Raw genomic sequence first — 21,843 nt, 5'->3', positions numbered from 1 at the left:
ATAATTAAGAGGGTAACATGGAACCTACTTCATGTTTATAAAGAGCCAAGATTAAAAGAAAAATGGAGAAGTGCGATTAAGAGCTTTTCATTTCCTTGACTTTCCTAAGACCCTAGCTCTAGAAATCAGAGAGGTCTCAACCTCACTAGCTCCCTAGTGGTAGGAGGCAGAGAGAGGGTCATAGGGATTCCTAGTGACCCCAGAGGGTCTTAATCCTCCATTGGGTTTAGGTATTCTAAAAATAACTTTTAAAGCCAATATTTGATATCTATTATTAATATCCTCTTTGAAACAAAAGGACGTTTTCAAAACTTACATCTGTTACCATGTTGTTCAGAAGATACTGTAGAGATTTTCGAATGAATTGCTCAAATCCTTCTAAGACCATAATGTCAATATAATCTACATATTCCTTCCAAGATTCGCCTGTCATGTCAGCTCTAAACAATTCTGCATTTTCCTGGGAAAGGAATTGATGTATGTCATGAAATCAGTGAGGAAAGACACACAGAGCAACAGTTTGAGTGGTTTATAAATATCCATGAGTACAGGCTCTAACTCCAAAGGATTTCTGCCAACCCCTGCATTTGGCCTTATCTGACCTACTTATGATTGGAGTGTGCATACAAAGTGGGAGTCAGCTCATCTTAAACTGGAGCTTTGAGTTCACTTTGTTTCCTTTAACATAAAGCCTCACAAGCCCCCCTCCCGCCCCCCCCCCAGGCACAGGGCCAAGGGGGTTGCCCAGGACTCTGCTAACACACAACAGTGGCTTTGTTTGAAGCCAAAGCAAGTATGGCTTCAAGGTTCAAAGTGCATGTCTTGTATCTGTTTTTGTGTGAATGAGAGCTCTGCAAATGGTTTGTGTACTATATTATTCCTGGCTCTCCTTACTCTCCGGACTTCTTCCTCTAACTCCTCTCCAGCAGCCTTCACATTCTGGAGATACTTCCATCCTTGGCCCTACTTTTCTGAAAGCTTAGACCTCTAATTTCGACCTCCATTTCACAAGGGGCCCAGGTCCTGCTCACTCCCCTCTCTGTGCTGCATTACCCCATTAAAATGTAAACTCCTAGAAGATAAGGCCTATCTGCTTTGTATCCCCTGTGCTTAATAAATGTGTTTGTGCTCTCTCCCTCTCCCTCTCCCTCCCTCCCTCCCATATATATGTATATGTACATGTATGTGTACACATATACATGTATAGGCAGGTGTGCATACATGTATACACATGTACATGTGTGTGTACATACACAAATACATATATGTGTATACAGATAGAGAAATTCAGGTGAAGTTTTGTCTATGCTTCTTAAAACCCCACTCTGATTATCATAGTGATCAAGGTACCAAGGGTCACCATGAGTAGGGTTGCAAGATGAGGAAATACATGTTTCCTTCATTGCCTTCCTACTTCCCTTTCTTGCCTTCTGATACCCTTCTTTGGCATTACTTCCCCTTTCCCAGGCCCACACAACACACCCTTCCAGTCACTCGGTGTCTTCCTGCTTCTCTTGATGACATGCCTCTGTCTCAATATGTTCTCCCCTGTTGTGACTCATGCTCTGGATTTATCCCCAGTTATAATCCTCAATAAAAATGTATGTCTTGGGGCGGCTAGGTTGCACAGTGGATAAAGCACTGGCCCTGGATTCGGGAGTACCTGAGTTCAAATCCAGCCTTAGACACTTGACACTTACTAGCTGTGTGACCCTGGGCAAGTCACTTAACCCCCGTTGCCCTTAAAAAAAAAAAATGTACATCTTGAGTTACTTTCCTCATGAACTCAGGACAATATGTAATGGAACCTGGTGAATGGATGTTTTTACCTCCCCAGCTAACATTTTAGGTAGGTCCTTCTGGAGCTAATGCCTGCAATGTTTAGGATAGGGGAATTTCTGAAGGGGGGAATTTTTTTTTTAGGTGGGGTGGAGGTTGTTTCTGCTTCAGGACTCAGAATCCCAAGAAAAATCCCAAGGAATGTTTTGGGGTCTACAGGAAGTTTTCTTATTTTACACAACAATGGAAAACCCCACATACTCATTATGTTAAAAATGCCACCCCAGTTCAAATGCAAGCACTGTGGCATGACCTCCACAAAGCAAGGAATAAAAAGTCCCAAGTTGTTTGGTTGTTCAGCATGGCATATCGATATAGAACTTTAGAGGTTCCATCTCTGGTTTTTTGTTTTGTTTTGTTTTTTTACAAATGGGGAAACTTATTTTTGCTCAAACAAAATCAATGAAGTTAGAATGAGAAGGGAAACATTTAAGTGGAAATAAAAAGTCTTGGTAGCAAATTTATCCAATGTCCAAGATATAAAGGGAATTGATATAAATACAGGCAAGTAATTGACAACCATATTAAAAAACTCCAATTTGCTAATTATAAAAGAAACACAAATTAAAACAAATTTGAGGTTTCACCTCACACTTGTCAGATTAACCAAGATGGTTAAAAAAAAAAAAGGAAAACGACAATTGTTGAAGAGGCTTCAGGGAAACAAGCCCACCAATGCACTATTGGTGGAGTTTTGGACTGATCCAACCAATGTGGAAAGCAATTTGGAACCACACCCAAAAATCACTCACCTGAATACCTGTAAACTCATTATATGCCCTCAAATAAAAGGAAAAAGACCCATATGCATATTTTTTTCATAGAAACACTTTCTGTTGTAGCAAAGGACTAAAAAGCAAAGTGGGCACCCATTAATTGGGAAGTGGCTGAACAAATTATGACATCTGAACGTAATGGGATATTATTGTAATGTGAGAAATGACAAAAGGGACAGATTCAGAGAAACCTAGGAGGAAGTGATGCAGAAGGAGCAGAACCTGGAGAACAATTTGTACAATGGTTACATTATAAAGGAAACATTTAAAAACGATGATTAATGCAATAGGCAGTGAAGACTAGAGAAGAATGATGTTTCACGTCCCTTGATAGAGAGGTGATGGTGTAGAAGTAAAGAAAGAGACACTTGTTTTCAGCTATAGTCAGTGTATAGATTCGTTTGGGCTACACTTACTTGTTACAAAAATGAGCTTTATGGGGCAGTTAGGTGGCACAGTGGACAAAGCACCAGTCCTGGATTCAGGAGGACCCGAGTTCAAATCCAGCCTCAGACACCTGACACTTAGACCCTGGGCTAGTTACTTAACCCTTGTTGCCCCGCAAAAAAAGGGGAGGGGCTTTGAGGATGGGGAGAGTAATGAGGGAATGGTCGTAATAATAATAATAATGATTGTAATACTGAGAGAGAGAGAGAAAAAAGTATAAATGAAACATTTTAAAAATACACAGAAGAAAGCAGAAGGAAGTTCAGAAAGGGACATAGACAAGCAGGGTAGTGTTGAAATTACCATATTAAATTTAATATATGTTTTTTTAAAAAAAACAATCTACATGTAAAAGATTTACAGGGTCCTATACAATCTTTTGAAAAATGTTCTTCTTTATATATGGAAATGTTCATGTTGCTCAATTCATAATAATAAAAAATAGAAAAATATTTTTTAAATGAAGAATCTGGAGCTCAAAGAGATAGTGATTTGCTCAATGATGAATGAATTGCCCAAATACTTTCTAGGGTGGCATCACAATAATGTGCTAGCTTTGGAGCTGAAAAAAACTGGGTAAAAACTCCATCCCGCATAACTACTAGCTGTGTGACCCTGAACAAGTTACTTAACTTTTCTGAATCTTGGTTTCCTCATCTCTAAAATAGGAATAATAATAATAATAATAACTATTATTATCATAACAACAATACCACTTATCTCACATGGTTGTTGTGAGGATTAAATGAGATAATGCAGGTAAAAGTACTTTCCAAATATAAAAGTACTATATAAATATGAGTTATTTGTTATTGTTGTTCCTGTTGTTAGGGGTTGTCTCACTTTAATGAGGATCAGAGGCCTACGATGACTTGCTCTAGGCCACGTGTAGCAGCAGAGACAGCATTTGAAAGCACATCTTCTACCTCCAGATTTGTTGTTCTTTCCACGACTCTCATATTGGGGCCTTCTCCTTCTTTTTGCCAGCAGGACAAGACCTCCTGACCCTGTGAGAAGGTGTTTTGCCTACATCAATTTATGACAAAATTTGTCAACTATATATTAAGCTGTTTCTGCCATCAGGAGAGTTACCAGGCTGGCTTCCATGGCACAATGAAGATGGTTGACTAGTTTTAAGGCTTGAAAGCATGCTACCTTGAACTTTCACAATAATTGTTGATTTTTTTGTTTGTTTGTTTGGGGGGTTTTTTGTGAGGCAATTGGGGTTAAGTGACTTGCCCAGGGTCACACAGCTAGTATTAAGTGTCTGAGGCTGGATTTGAACTCAGGTCCTCCTGACTCCAGGGCCAGTGCTCTTTCCACTGTGCCACCTAGCTGCCCCTATAATTGTTGATTTTTTAAAAATGAGTTTCCTGAGTGATTAGAATTAAAGCTCAAGACTGAGGCAATGTGGTACATTGGAAAGAACGTTGTCTGGGGAATTGAGGTTTGTCGTTTAGTCATTTTTCAGTTGTGTTCAACTCTTCATGACCCCATTTGGGATTTTCTTGGCAAAGATACTGGAGTGATTTGCCATTTCCTTCTCCAGCTCATTTTACAGATAATGAAACTGAGGCAAACAGGGACAAATGACTTGCCCAGGGTCACACAGCTAGTAAATATCTGAAGCTGGATTTGAATTCACAAGGAGGAATCTTCTTGACTCCAGACCAGGTACTCTATCCCCTGCTTGAAAATTTGAATTCAAATCCTGCCTCTGATGCTTACCACCTGTGTGACTTTGGATAAGTTACCTCCCTAGGACTCAGTTTCCTCATCTGTAAAATGGAGGGGTTGGATTAGACAAGATCCAAACTCCTTCCCACTGTTAATTTTTTTTTTAATTTACTGAGTGATTTTTTTTTAAGTGAGGCAATTGGGGTTAAGTGACTTGCCCAGGGTCACACAGTTAGTAAGTGTTAAGCATCTGAGGCCGCATTTGAACTCAGGTACTCCTGACTCCAGGGCCGGTGTTCTATCTACTGCACCACCTAGCTGCCCCTACTGAGTGATTTGAATGACAGCTCATTCAATGATAGCACTGGTTTTGGATTCAGATCACCTGAATTGAAATCCTGCCCTTTTTACTTACTACCTGTGTGACCTAAGACAAGTCAGTTCACTCTCTGGGCCTCAGGTTTCGCTACTGTAAAAAAGGGGAGGGTTGGACTAGATAGTCTCTCAAGTCCCCTATGGCTCTAAATATTTGGTCCTGTGATATCATTACATCTGTCTTGGCTTTTCCTTCTCCCATAAGGAAATCAAGTGTGCTTCCAAGAGTATTTTTTCTAGCTTCCTTACTGCAACCATGGCCTGAATCTTCACTCCAGCTTCTTTGACTGCCGTGTAGCGTTTGTTGAGGTTGTTCACCCTCCCATCCAAGTCTAAAAGAGTCTCTTTTTTGTTGTCCTTCCTTTCGAACATGGGGTTGGCTGACCAGTCCTGAAAGGAAAAGGTTAGAACAGTTTAACAATCCGTTGATAAGAAATCTGCCTTTGGAAAAGATACATTAAAGAGAGAACTTTCTTTATCCATAATAAACTCAGTTTCACAATTATAGTGACCAAGAGCAGTAAATAGTATTTGCTCAGTGTATTCCCTTGCATTTTTGTAGTTTGGGGATCCTTCCTATGCCCTTAAAGTTCCCATTATTGGACATGCACTGTTGTATTTTAGCATTATTTTTCCTCAGCCCTTTCCCTGCCTGGCCCTCCATTTGTATCCTTCTCAAGCATCTTGTAATTGACTCACATTCATAATCTGAACAATTGATTCCACGTTTTGCTTTGTTTTCTGGATCCTGGTCTCTAAGTCATATAGGATTTCTCTCATCTCTTGAATATATTGGAACACACCTAAAAAAAGTTAAAATATTCATAGAATCAGTTTCCTTTTATGTAAAAATTTCCAGAAATGGGAATATAGCAAAATGTGTCAAAGGCAGCCTTGCTGATTTTGTTGGAGAAAGGAAATGTTTAAGTGGAGAGAGTATAGACTCTTTGCTAAAGGACCACTCCCAATCTGTCTGCTTGACTGGGACACCACTCCGTGTGTCCCTTTGACTGGGAGCTATGTCCAAGATGATTGACAACCAAGACAGGAAAAGCCACCCTCCACCCCAAGAGGTTATCAGTACTTTACTCTTCCCTCTCTTTTGAGTATATCATTTGGAATTCTGCCACGGACTTCTAATCAGTGGAGTGATTTTTCACCTCAACCCCCAGAAGCAAGGGTATCTACATTCACAGAACAGTAAGAATAGATAATTAATTAGGTGACCCTGAGAAGGCAACTCCAGTTGCTGGTGGCCTTTTATATTTTATGTTTCCTTTTCTGAACCCATGTCACTACATGGTGAATGCACATTCGGGGCAGCTAGGTGGCACAGTGGATAGAGCACCAGTCCTGGAATCAGGAGTACCTGAGTTCAAATTCGGCCTCAGACACTTAACACTTTTAGCTGTGTGACCCTGGGCAAGTCACTTAAGCCCAATTGCCTCACTTAAAAAAAAAAAAAGAAATGGACATTCAATTTTGAAAGCCTTGGGTACTCTGACTGAAGGGATCATCAAGTAGCACTGATGATGAAGAACATTGCCCACCACCTGCTCAGCAGTCTCACATAGTGCCTCCAACTTTCAGAAGAACATTGTGATGTGTTATTGTTCTGTGTTTTAAGTATTTGCTAATGCACACTTATGAATCTTCAGTGTTTGAAACATTTCTTTTGTGGTAATGGAAAAAAGAACTTTCCTATACCCATTCCATATCTATTTGTGCACTGAGTAAATGTCTAGAAGGGACCTATTTAAGGGAAAATTTTAGACATGATGCATACCTCGGTGTTATGTTTAAGAGATTTTTCCCAAACTCCCAGGGTGGAAAGAATGATCCAGAGAGTATCTGGCCTGAGACACTTACTAGCTGCATGACCCTAGGCAAGCAACATAACTTCTCTTGGCCTCAAATTCCTCAACTGTAAAATGGAGATAATGATGGCACTTACTTGTGAGGATTCAATGAGATAATAATTGTAAAGTGGATTGATTCTTTTGTGAAGGCAAAATAGGCCACCTTTTACCTCAGTTCTTACTGTGTATTTTAAATTTATAAATGTGGGTTCTAATCTGTCCCCCCAGTTTTTGGGGGAAACTGACTAAAATCACTGATAAACGAGACTCCGACTCCTGATTTTTCCTCAGGGTTAACTCCGTGCCCAGGGCTCTATACATAGTGCCACCTAGTTGAGCAAGTTAAAGCCTTTTTTTGGTCCTTCATAAGCACAAATGCTACCCAAAAATGGTCCCACTGTTTAGGGCTTAGCACAAATGAAAGCCACTTCAAAGGGCTGAAACTCCTAAAGGGCTCTCTTCTCAGAGAGGAAATAGTGAGAATGTATAAATGGCTCAGCAAAACCCATCTTGGCTAATAGAAAGGCAGCCCCAGCATATGAATGAATCCTAGTGGATCAGTAACATCCTGCTTCTATACAGAGGGCAGCAGAGGACAGTGCTGATCAACTCTCAGGGCTTTAAAATGAGCAGTGACCCACAGAGAAATAAAAACCAAAATGCCTTAGGGTCGGAGACAAAGCACAGGGGACTTTGCTATGTAAACCAGAGAATACCATTGCTACCAAACAAAAGTTTTTACTAAGCACCATGCAGACAGAACTGCTCACATTATCCCTACCCTCTGGCTGGGTAACCTGCTAAGATCAGAAGGGAAAGAACAGCCATTTAAAAAGAGAAGATCCCTATTCTTTAATGCAACATTATATTAAACAAGTTCTTTTTTAACTGGATTAGTGTGAAGAATTGTCTTTAGCTATCTCCACTAAGAATCCGAAAAGAAAACTCTAAGTGATGATTATATTATTAGGTATGAGAGATTAGCATTGTAAATAGGGCAAATCTTTGGGTACTGGCCAATAGGGCTCCACCTAGGGTGTGACTAGGTGAACATCATGCTTCTTTCCTCCATGCTGTCTCATGGTCCTCTGCTGGTCCAGCACCGGCTCCACAACATGGCCACTATAGTCCTGGTACTCCCTTCCCAGGGCTCACCTTTCCCCTTCACCACATACCCCACCTATCATGTTTTTTTCTGAAGCTGAATACTAAAAGCCAGGTTGTTGGTGTTTGTTTTTGTATTGTTAGAAAACAAAAACTGAATCAATGGGTTCTTTAGGATGGATGATATTAATGGAAGAAGTAGACTCTGGTGAATGTCAAATCCAACTAAATGTGAAGCCATTGCCTTAATACCTTCGCCGTTCCAAAACAATGTTGTTTCAGCTGCCTGTAACTTCACATCAATTGCTTCTAATTCTGACTTGATCAGGGGAAATTCTACTTTTTGAACAGTGGTCTTTATCTGCAAAACAAAAGCATTTTAGGCCCATCTTTAAAATCCAACCTCATAATTAAAAAAAAATTGTAGTAAGTATACATTATCACTCAGTATCAGTCTGAATACTTGAAATAAATCCTCGTTCAATCAGGAATTGATTGTGATCATATATCTCAAGAGACGCCCTTTATGTCTTAATACATTTTGGGAACCATTTTATTATTGAATATTTACATACAGTCAAGGAAGGCAGCATGGAACCCAGTAGAAAACACTTCCTTTAGATATGGAGTCAGAAGATTTTGGTTCAAATACAGGCTCTACCAATTCTTAACCTGTGTGAACTTAGGCAAGCCTGTTAACCCATTTGGGTCTCGGTTTCCTCCTCTATAAAATGAGGGAGTTTTGATTAGATGTCTAAAGTCCCTTCTAGCTATAATCTCATCGTTTATTCAGTTATTTTTTAGTTCTTTATGAACCCATTTGGGGTTTTCTTGGTAAAGACTCTGGAGTGGTTTGCCATTTCCTTCTGCAGCTCATTTTACAGATGAGAAAACTGAGGCAAACAGGTTTAAATGACTTTCCCAGGGTCACACAGGTAGTAAGTGTCTGAAGTAAGATTTGAACTCAGGAAGAGAAATTGTCCTGACTCTATGATCCTATAAACTCTCAATTATCTGGGGAATGAAGATAATAATTACAAATAATATAAATGCAGCACACAATTCAAAACCTTTGGTATTTGGCTTTGTAATACAGTAAAATATTAAATCAAAGACATACTAAGATACACAGACCCAGCATACTCAACCCCAAATTCAGCCCCCCTATACATTTTATACCTTTTATGTTCAATCCCAAATCTCTACCAGATTAACTATCTGCCCCAAACTTGGAAGCTAAATGAGCAGCAAGGAACAGATAGACCAGGTTTACTTCAGGTCATAAGTAGAAAATAGAGAGTTCATTATAATATGGGCATCTCCCACTTTCAAGGAAACCAGAAAACTCATTTTAAAGTAAATCTAATGGGGGCAGCTAGGTGGCACAGCACTGGCCCTGGATTCAGGAGGACCTGAGTTCAAATCCAACCTCAGACACTTGACACTTACTAGCTGTGTGACCCTGGGCAAGTCACTTAACCCTCATTGCCCCACCAAAAAAAATGTAATAAAAAAGTAAATCTAATGTAGGAAAACCTAGATTTATAGAACTGATCAATTAAAATTTTATAAAGCTGATAAAATGAGTCATAGATACTTTTGGAAAAGATTTTTTTCAAATAATGAATTCTCCTGGTTTACTTGAAATGTGACTTAATTTGTAAGACTTTATATACACATTTTCTAAGACTATGCTTATCAGGAAAGAGTTACAAACCAAGTAATTTAAGAATAGAAGATATCTGCAATATGAAATGAATGACTCCTTTGATCTAGAGAAACACAAATTTAAATAATGGCTTCTCTGGTAGAGTTATTTGTTCATTGGCTAGCTACTAACTGACAAGAAAATTAAAGTAGAGCAAAATTTAAAGCGAATGAGTCAGAGGTACCCACGACACAGAAGACTCAGGTTATTTTGTGGATATCAAAGTATTTTGGGCTTATGCTTTGACCCAGGAATGTGAAACATAGTAGATTGATACCAATTTCCCCTAATGACCATGTTGTTTATAATGGACCAAATATTTTATGGAAAGTAAAGGGCAGGGGCAGCTAGGTGGCACAGTGGATAAAGCACTGGCCCTGGATTCAGGAGGACCTGAGTTCAAATCCAGCCTCAGACACTTGATACTTACTAGCTGTGTGACCTTGAGCAAGTCACTTAATCCTTATTGCCCCACCCAAAAAAAAAAAGAAAGAAAGAAAGTAAAGGACAGAGCCAAGATGTCTCTCTGTAGTAGGAAGATGTATAGTGAGTTCCTTCCCCTACACCACCCTCCCCCAACTCCTCTGAACAAATCTAGAAAACACACTAGACTGAATCTCAATCAGGAAAGTCAAGAAAAAAATCACAACTCATTTTTCCAGCCCAGATCAGCAGAGCTTGGGCATTGGGCCCTGTGGTTCCAGGAGAAACAACAAAAACATTCTTCAATAGGTAAATTATAGTCACCCAGAGTCCCATCAGATATTATAAAGACTATTTCGCAGGGCAATTTATAGTTAGGACATGAAGGATTCTCTTATACTCAGGTTCTCTGGGCATAACACCCCCCAAAAACTGCATGAGGTTTTATTTCACCAAATGCAAGTCATTCATGCAGCTCTCCCAAAGCCTGCTGCACTTCTCGCCCAGCTACTGGACACTGTGTCATTTGTCAGTTCTTTAATGGTACTTATAGGGGAAACATCAGGTATTCTTCTTCTAGTCAGAGGAGGAATTTATAAATGTTCCCCTGAAGAGATTACAGTCCTAACAATGAAGCCATTGCCCCCTCCGCCATGTGTATAAACATTTAGTGACTCATCCAAGAACAAAGATTTCAGTTACCCCCAAACCATTATGTAAACAATGAATAAGCATTTATCAAGTACTTGCTATTGCAATGGATAAAAAGCTTGAGAGACATCATTTCTGGTAATTAATCATTCTAGCAGATAATCAATAAAAGGGGTCAGTGACAATCTTAAATACCAAAGACCTCTCATGGAACTTACTCAACACTTATAAGTCCTTGTTAGAATAAGTGTTCTTGAGGATGGCAGTCAACTCTGATTGGTTAACAAGTAATGAGAATGAATATTATAATGAGAGGTGAACCTATTCTAATGAGGGGTTGCAGTATGTCACTTCGATCACTCAGACTTGTCTGACTAGAACACAATGGACCAGATTTCACTCAGATTAGATTAAATTCTTTGTAAGGTTCTCTAGCTGGGTGGGCTCTCCCACTGAAGATCGAAAGGCATGTTCACCCAGGGAATCAGGAGATCTCATCTTTCAACAATATCCCATAGAGACTGAACAACCTATAGGAAAAATCCTGGTCCTAATTCAATAATTGATTATTAATATAAGAGAGAAATAATCATTTCTCTCACAATGTACCAGGCATTGTAAGAGGTCTTGGGAATACAACAACAAAAATGGTGCAGTTTTGGCCTTCAAGGAACTACATACTAACAGCTGAGATATCTTGTATATAAATAAGCATCAAGAGAATATAGACATAAAATATACAAGATAACTCAGGAAAAGAGGACCTGGGTTGGGGGGAGGGGGAAATCAGAAAGAGTTTCATATTAACTGTGATGCTTGAGTTGAGTTTGGAAGGGGAAAAAAATTATTTTTAAGAGGTAGACTATGGGGGAAGGGCATTTCAAACATAAAGGACAGCAGATGCAAAAGCAGAGAGATGAGAGGCCAAGTCTCATGTGTGAAGAGCAGTAAGAATATGAATTTGACTAGAGTGGAAGAATAAGAAGGGAGAGAAAAGAAACAAGGCAGGGATAGCAATTAGGAGCCCACCACAGTACTCCAGGTAAGAGGTGAAGAGAGTCTGATCTAGTGTGGAGGCCATGTGAATAGATAGAAGAGATCTCTTTGCAAGACATATTTTGGAGAAAGAAACAATGAGATTTGGCAGCTGAATGGATATGTAGAGGGAGGGAAGATCGAGGATAAGGCTGAGGTCATAAGCCTCAGAAACTGGAAGGATCATAGTACCAAAAAGAGAAATAGGGAGGTTTAGAAATGGGATAGATTGGGGGGGCAGAGATCATGAGTTCTACTTTGTATGTGTTGAATTTGAGATGTCTATAGGGCATTGAGGTTGAAATATTCAATAGGCAAGTTGGTGATGAAGGACCGGAGCCCAGGGGAGATATGAGACAACATAAAAAGATCTGGAATTCATCTACATAAAAGATGATAATTTCAATCTACAGGAGTTGATGAGGTCACCAACTGAGAGTGTATAGAGAGAGGGAAAAAAAGAGAGGCCAATATAATACAGCCTTAAGATACAATTAGGCACGTGATATAGAAGGAGAAAAGAGATTTGAAAAGGAAGGTTCAGATAGATAGGAGGAGAGGTAAGAGAGAGCAGTGTGCCAAAAACCCAGAGTAGAAAGAGGATCTAGGAGGACAGGGTGGCCAACAGTGCCAAATGTTGCAGAGAGGAAAGAGAGAAATTGAAAAAAGTCATTCAATTTGGCAATAAAGGGAACATTGGTATCTTAGGAGAGAAGTGGAGTTAATAAAAGAACTTCTTCTAAGAGTTTGGCTGTGAAAAGGAGAACTATTAGATGATTGTTTGAGGGGGATAGATCCAATGAGGAGTGTCTAAGCATGGGCAAGACTTGAATGTTTTTGTAGGAAGGAGGGAGGAAAACAGGAGACATGGGGTGATTGAAGATAGGAGGATGAGAGGAGATAATTGTGGTAATTATGGTTTTTACCAAACTTTACCTTAGAATGCTTTTCCTTAGACATCAACTTCTTTCTTTTGAGGGGTTCAAAGCCCAGAGATACTAACTTTATTTGCAGTTGGGTGACTGAAACCTTCCCACAATGTCCTTACTTCCTGGTATTAAGGCTGGGCCTACCTCCCCCCAACAGCCTGTTCTTAACTAATCTAAGGATTGAGAAAAAACTCTGACTATATTCCTCAATTTACTCTCTGTAGGTTCAGTGTGGGATTATTCAAATCATCTCAGGAGGGACCATATTTCTCAGTAAGTCCCCAAGTGTACCTGTCCCTAGGGGTCTGCCTGAAATTTTCCCAAGTCACATTGGGGAGAAAGGGTGTTCAAAGTGAAGGCAGTACAACTATACTGTGGAGGTGGGAAAGAAGTAGGTGGGGCCATTTTCCTTTGGGAGAGTACGCTGGTATTTCTACCCCCAAGGAAGCTGCATTCACTCAGGCTACTTGAGAAGGAAAAGGCGTGTGAGCTCTGCTGGCATATTTTGAGACTAGTCCTATGCTTTAGAAACATAGCAATTACATGCAAAGTGAGGAGAAAGAACCAGGTAAGACTTTGGTTACCCAACGCAAGGAAAGGAAAGAAATCTATGCATCAAATACCAGGGGTGTAATAAGATAATAATAATAACAACAGTAATAATACTGGTTAGTATTTATATAGTGCTTTAAAGTTTGAAAAAAAAATTTTAAATAAAATAAAGTTTGCAAAGCATTTTACTAATATTATCTAGTTGTATCCTTGCAATCATCTTGGGAGGTAGGTGCTATTATTATCCCTGTTTTGCAGAGGCAGAAACTGAGGCAGACAGGTTAAGTGACTGGCCCAAGGTCACATAGCTAGTGAGTATCTGAGACCAGTTTTGAATTCAGGTCTTCTTGACTACAGGTCCAGGCCACCATGTGTCCACTATTCTACCTAACTGCTGTGCATGCAATACTGGCTTCAATTGGTTTCAAATATCTTAAAAGAATCTTAGGGAGAGGTAGCTAGGTGGTGCAGTAGATAAAGCACCAGCCCTGGATTCAGGAGGACCTTAGTTCAAATCCGGCCTCAGACATTTGACACTTACTAGCTGTGTGACCCTGGGCAAGTCATTTAACTCTCATTGCCCATCAAAAAAAAAAAAAAAGAAGAAGAAGAAGAAGAAGAATCTTAGGGACCAGAATTTATAATAAATTGAATTTGTAAGGGATTCAAATCTTATTCAAATCAAGGATAAGTATGAATGACAACCTTTCATATTCAGTCATACAGGTCAGCCCTTCCCCACATCTCTCTCAGAGGACTGCTGGGCATTTTTATGGACATGAGGAATGATGTAGACTTGATGGATGAGAGATAAGAGATGTTGGGCTTCCTATAAACCTTGAGAAGCATGTGCAGCCACATGGCCTCTACAAAGGAGCAAGTATCAGAGAGAGATGCTGAAATAACAGCAGAGCCATCACAGGGAGAAACAAACCCATTCACAGACCTTGCTGGAGCCAAAGGGAGCAAATGAACCAAGAAACTTGGTATACTCAGGAGCTGCCTAGACCCATGGCTTTACCATGACTGCCAGTCATGTGTACTTTATAGTACCTATGGGAAGGTGTGAAACAGGGTGGGGGGTTGCTTGACATCCTACAGAAAAAAAGAGAGAAGAAAGTCCCCACATACACCAAAATCTTTATAGCAGCTCTGCGATAGCAAAGAACTGGAAACCAAATAGATGCCCATCGACTGGGGAATGGCTAAACAAATTGTTGTATGTGAATGTAATGGAATATTACTATGTTGTAAGAAGTGATGAATGTGATGAATACAGAGAAACATGTAAAGATCTCCATGAACTGATACAGAGTGAAGTAAACAGAGCTAAGAAAACAATATACCCAATGACTACAACGTTATAAAGACAAAGAACAACCACAAAAACAAATCAAAAGTGAATGTTTCAAAATTACAAAGAACAGGTCTGGCTGGAAAGAAGAAATATGAAATATAAGAAGACATGCCCACTAATGCAACATGTCAAGGAAGAGGAGGGTCTAAACCCCAAGACTGTCAGCCTTCTTGTGGTTTATAATTCATGCTAATTAATTCTAGCAGAGAGAAATTACACAACAGTTGGCAAGAGATGATAACTATTAAGTCCATCCTTGTAGACCTGGAGGCACCACATCTGGAAAGGGCACAACATTATCCCAGTTTTCAGAAATCATAAAAACTTGGTCTATTTTTAAGGAGTTACACATATATTATTATACACAGTGGGCACCCCTCATCTCATGATTTTTCTTGGGTGGTACATTTTTCTAGGGCAAATAATATATTGCTGGGTGCCTTGTCCCAGAATTTAGAGCTAACAACCAAGCAGAAAGGAAGAAATATGGTGCCTTTATTTGCATAAGAAGTCTTGGGAGGCTGTGACCACAACTTTCTCCAAGGGTGGATTAATCTGCCATTGTTCTGCTGAAAAATATTTTGATACCATAGCACCACTTTTCCTACTTCCTTGCCCCAGAAGGGAAAGTCAGGGAAAAGAAATTTATTTACTGGCATGATCAGGTAATGTGATATATGGGGTTGTGTTAGAATACACCCATACAAAATTCCTCAGAAGTTTCTGCAATTGTTAACCAAACCCCACAACAATGGCTCTATGCTAGATCAGATGTTATGACAAACTTGCCTTTATCCTGGAGCAAGACCAATTTTAGAAGCTAATGTAATTATTTCTTTTAGAGTTTATTTTGCCTCCACAAAATCATAATCAGATGCGTCATTATGATGGGGAAGTGACACTGGTGTCTTCAAAGGATATAGCTTAGATTCTGTTAGTTTTTTGGGGTTTTTTTGGGGGGGAGGAGGGGATTCTGTTACATTTAACCATGCTGAAAAGGCTTAGAATTTGTCACCTGTAAAAGAATTAGTCTGTTTTCTGAGGAAAAACTTAGCTAACTATAGACAGGCATATCATGAGCAGGCTAACCACCTGGTGATATGTACAATATATACACACCAACATACATACACATGTATGTGTACATGTATGTTTATACACTGCACATGTGTGTGTTCACACATATTTCTTGGTACACAAGAATCTCCCACTTCTATAATTCTTAGCACTATCTGCCCCCTTTTCTCCAGCAAAGAGTGCTAAGAATTGTTTAGTTTTTAGGCCAAGACAGCTTAATTGGACTGTTGGTACTGCAAGTGTGAGATTCTTGTTCAATGGCCAGTGAACAGACAATTTTGCTGGAGGAGCTGAATCACATCAATCTTGATGTTCTTGCTATAAACAAAACCAGAAGTTGCAGCTAAATAGAAGGACAGCTCACAGGTAATCCTTAGAGATGCAAAGGAGTTCATGGAGTATGTTTTATTCATTCGTTATTTGTTGGAATAGTTGGGTCTCATCTATTGGACTATTAATGATAAACATAAAAAACCACCCTGAAAATAATTGCAGCTTATACACCATCAATTGCTGAGAAATCCTTTGAAGAACTTTATAAGATGTTTCAAAGCAAAACCACATATACTCTGATCGTTAATGACTTCATTACAAAGATGGGAAAAGGTGAGGATGGGGAGAAATGTATGGAAAAACATCATTCAGGAAGGAGGAGAGAGGCTAAAGAGTTATAGATTACAAAGGAGCCTAATTCTTCTATATCATGACCACTTTCTTTAAAACAAACAAACTGAAAAAATGTTGCAATTCTGTAGAAAAATAAACTGGTAGGTAGAGGGCATTGTTAGCACCAAATAACACTGTAAATGATGAAAAATATTCTATTCTATTTGACAGATGGAAAAAGATGTTTAATCAATTTGGGAGTTAATTTTGAGTCAACTATGTGTGCACAGTTGGGATCAAAATTTATAAAAATTTTTAAAAAGAAAAAAGAAATGGTATACTAGCTATGAAATATTTTTATCTAGTAGCTTAACCAATGAAAATTGGTTAAAACAAAGAGACCAAAAGAGCCCCAAACCACCTTAGGCAGCAAATGTTTATTTGTCAAATGAAGAGAGATGGATACCAAACACAATACCAGGTTAGAATATAAATTCATTTATAAGATCTTATGATGAAGGATGACAGGTGATTAGAGATAGGGTTGATGCATACAGCAAATAGAAATAATGATGACTAAAACTAGTTTAAAGAAAGCCTGGCAACTCATTAAAACAAATAGTCATCCCAGGTGCATTCAAGATTGAAAATGGAGTTCTTCAAAAAGAAGAAAAATAGAAAACATTTGCAAAAAATTTTAAACAAATTTTTTTTTCTGTCAAGACTGGAGGAGCTACCACTTGTAGGATTTAACATCACAATCCTATATATGCTTACAGAGAAGACAGAAGTGACTCTAAAGAGAATAAAGATGGAAAAGGCAGCCTGATTAGACCAAGGGTCTAATCTACAAGAGGAGGTCTTGTTGGAGGTGATACAATTGTATCATATAATTGTTTTATAACAGCATTGAGAGATCTATTTTAAAAGTCTGTGTAGGAGAGGAATATATAAAATCTAACTTTATTAATATTGAAAAAGGGACCTAGAAAACATCAATATCCATCACCCTATTTGCCTCTCACCCATCTATACAAAATCTTTATGAGTTGTGTATACACAATCAAGGACTTCCTTCATGAGGGTATTGGTAGGGAGAGCAAGCAAACATTCTTCAAGCAATATTCAACAGTGAACCACACCTTTCCCATTTTACAATCAACTGAAAGATGTAGAGAAGATCCCATTGTGCTTTTTGTTCGATTATTAATAAGCATTTGAGTCAGTATAACAAGACTCCACCTTATAGGCTCTTTTACAATAAAGTATCTCCCATTTTGTTTTTGTTTGTTGTTGTTCTGTCGTTTCAGTTGTGTCCAACCCTTACTGACCCCATTTTAGGGTTTTCTTGGTAAAGATATTGGAGTGGTCTGCCATTTCCTACTCAAGGGGATGCATTCTGAAAGGCAATCAGAGGTTAAGTGACTCGCTGTTCCTTGAACACAACATTTCATCTCTCATCTCTGTGCTATGACACGTTCCCAGAATGTTCCATTTGGGGATCTTATGCATTGTTTCTGTTGTTGTTATTATTATTTATGACAAAAACAGATATTTTTCAAAAATACCACTTACCTCATTATACCAACCAACAATAAGCTCCAGGTTGCCCACAAACTTTCGGAAGGTTTCATTCTGGGAGAAAAGACTCTCTGCACTACCTGGAATCTCTTTTTGTTCCTGGAAGTTCAAGTACTTCACCTCTCTTAGAACAGCCACTAACTAAAAGGTAAAGAATACCAGAGGAAAGGACTGCTGTAAATATCAATAATCCTGCAATTAGATTCTGGAAAGATGGTGAGTAAGAAAGATTTTCCTAGGGTCAGCTCTCCCTACTCCCTCCCACAACCTCCCAAAAGTAATAAAAATAAAGTTGTATTGGGTTTCCAAATTCAATAAACTCGGAAAAAACAAGAATAAGATAAATAAAAGAATCCACCACTAATAACTCGAATACAAAAATATTCCTGAACAACAACTCACCAATTTGCTCTTTTGGGTACCTATTCCAATCTCCCCACACTATTCCCACAAACCTTGTACATTTGTGGCTACTACAATCTTAGGGACCGAGTTTTTAGAGTTAACTACTTTTTAGTGTCCAAGCTGGGTTGACTATTCAAAGGCCAGACTCTCTTGTAACCACAGGCCATGTGTTGGCCCTGGGTGACCCTAAGGAGCCACTGAGGTTTTAGGCACTTCAGTTTGGGGGCTAACCCTCCTGAGCAATTCCATTGGGAAGCCCACTAACATGTTGAGTTGAAGCCCATGAATCAGTCCAGCTACAATGACAAACAGAAGTAAAGGAGACAGCTGTAGACCAGGAGGACAAGAAATTAGAAAGAGGAGACCACTGATGATTAAAACTAATAGTGGGGACAGCTAGGTGGTGCAGTGGATAAAGCACCAGCCTTGGATTCAGGAGGACCAGAGTTCAAATCCAGCCTCAGACACTTGACGCTTACTAGCTATGTGACCCTGGGCAAGTCACTTAACCCCAATTGCCTCACTTAAAAAAAAAAAAAAAACCAAAACCATCCCAAGCTATAATAACAATCTTATTTATCCTCTACAACAATCTTATACTCATCCCCCATATAGCCCAGAATGATGGCTACCAACCGCTTTGCTGAAGTTCACTTGGATGAGGCCTGTAGTTGGATGCCTTAGAATCAAGGGCTGTCCTAGGTTAAAGTGGCAGTCTTCATCCACGCGCCCTATCCACTGCTTATAAATGTCCTGTCGGTAGTTTTGAAGTAAAGACATCATCTCATCATATTTCTGATAGATCACCTTAGCCTCTGCACTGGACATGACCCTATATTCAGAATTGCAGGTAAACAGAAGAACAGCTTAGGATTTCTAATGATGCATCCCAAAATAGAGTCATCCACAGCCAAGCTTCTTAAACTGTGGGTTACAACCCCATACAGGGTTGTGCAACTGAGTGTGGTGGTCATGAAAAATTTGGCCACAGTAAAAAGGTTATGTATACCTATTTTATATACCTATATACCCAGGGTCATGTAAAAATTTCTCAGGCAAAAGAGGGTTGCCAGTGGAAAAAGTTTAAGAACCCCTTTGACCTACGTAAACCCTAACTGCTAGATGACAATATCCTGAGGCAATCAACTTTTAATTCATTCAGGAATTGATTATATAATCTGCAGATCATCCAGGGCTCTTATTTCCCCAGGCTTCTTGTTGCCAACGAATTATAAATTTAGAGTTGGAAGGAACTTTTAGGGATAGCTAAGCTCGATCTCATAATTTTACAGATTAGAAAATTGAAGCCAAAAGAAGGAAAGTGTCTTGCCTGAGGTGACAAAAGTAATAAAGTTAATAAAGACGGGATTGAAACCTAGGACTTTTTTTTTTTTTTAGTGAGGCAATTGGGGTTAAGTGGCTTGCCCAGGGTCACACAGCTAGTGAGTGTTAAGTGTCTGAGTCCGGATTTGAACTCAGGTACTCCTGACTCCAGGACCAGTGCTCTATCTACTGCGCCATCTAGCTGCCCGAAACCTAGGACTTCTTAATACACATCCAGGTCTCTTGGCATAGCACCAAGTTGCTAAACCACTGGTAAATAAAGGTTTGTAAAGATGGAACTGAAAAATTTGGTGAAATTAAGGTTTGGGGATGATCTGCTGATATCAATTATCCATGATGTCCTCATACCCCACAACCAGGGCCAAAAATAAATCAGTTGCATCTTGGTGCCTCTTCTAGCCCAAGGAGTCGCTACTTACGGATGTTCAATGTGTCTGAAGTCCCTCATTGGTGCCTCTAGTCTTTCCTGGAGCTCCAGGCTCCACTTCAGCTGTCCAGCAATGGGAGGCATGTTTTTATTTATTGGTGGGACTCCACCTCCTTCTTTCGTAGCCAATATCTGGGCATCATACAAAATCTTGGCATTATCCAATTCAACATCAAACATATTCAACATGACGGTATACCTGGGAACTACTTCTATCAATATTAGAGGTCGTTCAAGAAGTACCCCAAACATGTGTAATAACTGAAAGGTAAAGAGATGATATTGTGGCTTAGCAAAAAAAAAAAAAAAAAACAACAACAAAAAAACATTTGTTTCCCTATTCATCTAGCACTCTTCTTAGTTCCATGGCTGTTGAGGAAGGACACATGGACACATTTCATAAGACACGATTTGATCCTTTTTTCAAACATTAATTTTAGCTTTTCTTATGTAGGTAGTGAGTGAATAAATAAAATACTCGCCCCACACACCTTGAACTTTGGAAATCACCTAATCCAATTCCTTCATTTTAGAGATGATGAAACTAAGACCTAAAGATGGTAAGTGAGTAAGATCATAGAGGTAGTTGGGACTTGAACCCTGTGTTTTTATGACTCTCCATGTGCATTTTTGGCTCTCAAATATTTTATCAAGATGCAGATCAGCAATGGTCCTAACATCTAGAGTCTAGAAAAAAATGGAATGACAGATTTAGATCTGGAAGGGCCCCTTACAGGTCATCTAGTTCAGTCCTTCCTTTTACAGACGAAAAAGCTGAGACCTAAAGAGAAATGAGCTTTCTTGAGGTTGTATAGCTAGTAAGAGGCCCTCTGATTCTAAACCCAGGGCTTTTCTCTACCACACCATGTTGTATCAACTAAAGATATCAGACTTGGGCAAAGAAAAATATGAGAAAAAAAAACATTTTAAGGAGCAGAATTAATATGATGCTTAGATTATGATTGCTAAATTTCATTAAATTGTATCATTTTCAAGACACCAGGAAATATGGAAAGAAAACTTGGGCCAGCAAAAGCCTGTGTATGTGTGTGTATGTGTGTGTGTGTGTGTGTGTGTGTGTGTGTGTGAGATCATCAGGAAAAAAAAAAGGATAAGGGCTGATAAGGGGTGTCAGAGATAATAAGGGATTAATGTCTTCCTGATAATGATTTCACAAGATGTGAAGAAGTGCTCCATTCAAAAGTGATGAAATTAGAAGACAACTATTCACTGGCTAACTAAGAATCAGCTGTACCCTTGATGGCCCTTTAAAAATTAAGAAACACTTTTTAAGGTAAAGTGTTAAAGCAGGAAATAGCTCTGGATTACATGACCTCTGGCAGCAGATGAAAGAACTACCTAAGAAAGAATTCAGATCTTGAGAGGGAATCACTCCTTCCCCTTCCCATCAGCCATGGTGTCTCACCAGGAATCCTAATTACTAGAGGAACCACTCCCCCAGCAGGAGAGACTGCACTCAATAGGGAAAAGGCCTAGGGAGACCATGGGGGTAGAATGTCAAGTAGATATTCTATGTCCAGGGGGAGCAGTGTGAAGACACCATAGAAAGAAAAAGGACATTGGGGTCCTGCAGTATTAGAAATATGAGTTGAGGGGCAGCTAGGTGGCACAGTGGATAGAGCACTGGCCCTGGAGTCAGGAGTATCTGAG

The 21,843-nt window shown here is 39.3% G+C and overlaps 1 protein-coding gene across 1 annotated transcript in view; it reads right to left on the bottom strand.

Annotated features, from left to right (window-relative positions):
- Nucleotides 1-21,843, bottom strand: part of DNAH17 (dynein axonemal heavy chain 17) — a 241,515-nt gene that overhangs the window by 189,748 nt on the left and 29,924 nt on the right. The window contains exons 11-17 of the mRNA XM_043962383.1: nucleotides 20,165-20,433; nucleotides 19,038-19,233; nucleotides 17,991-18,137; nucleotides 8,330-8,438; nucleotides 5,814-5,917; nucleotides 5,364-5,504; nucleotides 317-460 (exon numbers count right to left, since the gene is read on the bottom strand). Of these exons, the coding sequence (XP_043818318.1) occupies nucleotides 317-460; nucleotides 5,364-5,504; nucleotides 5,814-5,917; nucleotides 8,330-8,438; nucleotides 17,991-18,137; nucleotides 19,038-19,233; nucleotides 20,165-20,433 (1,110 nt within the window). The remainder of the gene's footprint in view (nucleotides 1-316; nucleotides 461-5,363; nucleotides 5,505-5,813; nucleotides 5,918-8,329; nucleotides 8,439-17,990; nucleotides 18,138-19,037; nucleotides 19,234-20,164; nucleotides 20,434-21,843) is intronic.

The sequence above is a fragment of the Dromiciops gliroides genome, chromosome 4, assembly GCF_019393635.1.
Source record: "Dromiciops gliroides isolate mDroGli1 chromosome 4, mDroGli1.pri, whole genome shotgun sequence".
In the NCBI taxonomy this organism is placed as follows: Eukaryota; Metazoa; Chordata; class Mammalia; order Microbiotheria; family Microbiotheriidae; genus Dromiciops; species Dromiciops gliroides.
This window is presented reverse-complemented; position numbering and strand designations above follow the sequence as displayed.